The 3,174-nt window shown below is 35.3% G+C and overlaps 1 protein-coding gene across 1 annotated transcript in view; it reads right to left on the reverse strand.

Annotated features, from left to right (window-relative positions):
* ASIC5 (acid sensing (proton gated) ion channel family member 5) overlaps positions 1-3,174 on the reverse strand; it is a 55,950-nt gene that overhangs the window by 13,534 nt on the left and 39,242 nt on the right. Inside the window, exons 4-5 of the mRNA XM_012645257.1 lie at positions 2,522-2,644; positions 567-716 (exon numbers count right to left, since the gene is read on the reverse strand). Of these exons, the coding sequence (XP_012500711.1) occupies positions 567-716; positions 2,522-2,644 (273 nt within the window). The remainder of the gene's footprint in view (positions 1-566; positions 717-2,521; positions 2,645-3,174) is intronic.

Genomic DNA, 3,174 nt, shown 5'->3' on the forward strand with positions numbered 1-3,174 from the left:
TCGGCCTCCCAGAGTGCTAGGATCACAGGCATGAACCACCACGCCCGGCCTGGTAAGTGCTTTCTTTATGGTACTTCACATAAACTTCATTACTATGAAGGGGAAATATCACCTCTGCCCTAGTTATACAGAAAGGAGATGCAAATTCAGGAAGCTAATTAAGAAAATTACTGAGCAAGTCGCTGGCAAGTGGAAACCTGTCAGACCAGCCTGACTCTAAGATTCCAGCTATTTCTACTTAAATTGTCTCCTTTCCAGATAGTCCCACTGAAAAAGCATAGCTCAGCAACTTAGGTGTCTCCTTATACTCAGTGACTCTTTCCATTTCTAATGACATTTAGAGTCGCCTTGGATTTGATAGGCTTTCCAGCTTTCACTTATATTGTATACGTGAATTCACTGTGCCTCCATATAAATAAAAAGAATCTCAAATGAAATTTTGGAATTTTCAGTGATATTCTAAAGGCATGGAAGAAAGGGGTTTCCAGTGAAAAGTCTTTTTTATGTATTTAATGCATTCACTATCCCACCTAATTCCCCAGATTCCACATCTTTCAAGCATTTACCTTCACTTGGCGGATGGTTACCCGTGCGTGCATTCCCGCAGGTGTTGACAAGCCTAAACCATCAAACTGTGGCTCCTTCTTTGGCGAATGGATAACAAAGATGATCCCAGCATCAAGAAAACCAAGAGCTGAGCTGTCAGTGAATTCCTCCTGAAATAAAAGTACATTTCCCCCCAAATTGCAAATTGACTATATCAGTTCGACACAAGTTTAGGATTCAGTTTTATCATCTCGTGATAACATCTGACATCCAAAATCAATATTTTATGTTATGATTTAATCTCTTTTTATATGAGAACTTTGAAATTAAACAACTAGACACACCTTTCATGGCCAAATTACAGCTCAAGGCCTTTATAGTTTTCCATGGATCATTTTTAACCTCAGATAAATGCCATTAGTATGTAAGATGACTGTTAATGATCTTATTTCCTCTGGCCCTGTCTTCACCTAGTGACCTTTTAGTTGCTGACTTCTTGGCTGTTCTCTTTAATGCATTTGTTTTAGAAAATAATTTGGTCTTCTTCTCTTCGCAATTAAAATCACTGGCCTTATTTAAAATTCAAATTCATTTTCTCATATAAGTAAAGATTTGCACTCTTTTTATACAAATCTTGTGTCAGATAAACAAATTTAAGACTAAACTTCTGGTGACCTTGTCACTAATTGTAATTTCAGGCTATAAGGAGAAGGGATAGACTTAAGACTATAATGATTTCTCTGTCAATGGGTCAACTGCGTGTGTAATTGCAGTTAATAAACATGTCTAATATTCTATTTGTAACTCAGAACTCTATTTCTCCTGGGCCTGTTATAACCCTCTAAGAAACACTTAACTGGCCAGCCTGGAGAAATAACTCAGTGCCATTTACTTATGCAACATTGCATCGAATTTTTAGATTTTAATTGCATTCTAAAAATATTTGGAAAATTCTAGTTTATAAAATTTATAATTTAATATTCAAACTGACCATATAACTAATATTTGAATGACTTGAATATATTAATTAAATTTATATACAAGTATGCATAGGTACATGCATTGGAGTGTACAATGTTGTGTTTGGACATAAAAAATATGTATGTTAAATGGGGATACAGGAGGAAACTATGAAAAGTATGTTAAAAATTCTTTAAAAGTAACCAATGGCCTCATTCACTTGGATTGGGAGGTGGGGTAGTTTTGTAGGATTTAGGAACACCAGGTTTATTTCCTTCCTTTGGCATTAATTATGTGATTTTGGATATTTAATCCATCAGCATTTCAGGATCCTCATTTATAAAACCACAGTAATGGAGCCGAATGCCTCTAAATGTGTAATTCTAGAAGTGGTTACGCAAGACAGAAGATGAAAGCTATACCAGGTACCCTTGAAGATAACACTACTGAATTTCTTAGGTGTCTGCATATCTGCCTCCTAGGCCTAAACACTTAGAACTTCTTAGGCCAATAACAACTTTCCAAAAGCTAGGCTTTGGCAAAGTCTATTTACATGATATTCTTTACATAGCAATTACTTTTTTCATCACCTTTCCAGGTATAGATTCTAAGGTTCGTAAAACATGTTTGTATAGTTGCTTTCTAAAGCATATTGCCTTATTTACATGAAAATCTTTCTGAAATTATTTTTAAATACATAGAGTTATCTTAAAATAACTGTATATATTGCAATTTAGAAATCTCTGGGTTTCCTTATTTTGTGGCCTGAATATTTCCTGGAGTTACAATGATGGAAGTCAGTAGACTAGCTAAAAATTTCCAGGTTATGATTCAAAATTTTGCCTATTTTATCTCTAGCTCAGTATTTATATAGAATCCATGAGACTGTAAGCTAAATTAACAATGAACTAATATGCAACTTGAAGGAACTATTTGACAAGGCAAAAAATTCTGATCAAATTCCTTGTCATTTTTGTTTGTTTTGAACCTGGGTAGGTTGCAAAACATTCAATACCTGATTGATGTTGAAGAGCAAGTTCAAGCCTCTTCCAGAGACACTCACTTTTTTCTTTGCTTGGATAGTTTCATCATTAAAAGTAAAACAATTTCCATATTCAGTGAAGACATGTGCAAAATCCTCCAATATAAAAATGAACCAAATAAAACAATCAATTGGGTATTTTTGTTACTTCTAAAGTTTAACTACTATAACTTATTTTTAAAATCGTAGATGTCTGAAGAAGAATGCAGACATATCAGAACGAATAAACAGTCTTATGATATATGTGTGCATACAATGATAGTTTTCTTTTTTTTTGTAATATGCAACAGACAATTTGCATGTGATTATTTAGTTTGTTTTTGTTTTTGAGACAGGATCTCATTCTGAAACCCAGGCTAGAGTGCATTGGTGTCATCATAGCTCACTGCAACCTCAAACTCCTGGGCTCGAGTGATCCTCCTGCCTCAGCCTTCCGAGTAACTGGGACTACAGGTGTGCACCACCATGCCTGCCTAATTTTTAAATATTTTATGTAGACATGGGGGTCTCATTATATTGCTCAGGCTGGTCTTAAACTTCTGTCCTCAAGCAATCCTCCCACCTTGGCCTCCCAAAGTGCTAGGATTGTAAACCTGAGCCAGCATGCCCAGTCGTGATTATTTAAA

Source organism: Propithecus coquereli, unplaced genomic scaffold (assembly GCF_000956105.1).
Source record: "Propithecus coquereli isolate 6110/MARCELLA unplaced genomic scaffold, Pcoq_1.0 Scaffold228, whole genome shotgun sequence".
Taxonomy (NCBI): Eukaryota; Metazoa; Chordata; class Mammalia; order Primates; family Indriidae; genus Propithecus; species Propithecus coquereli.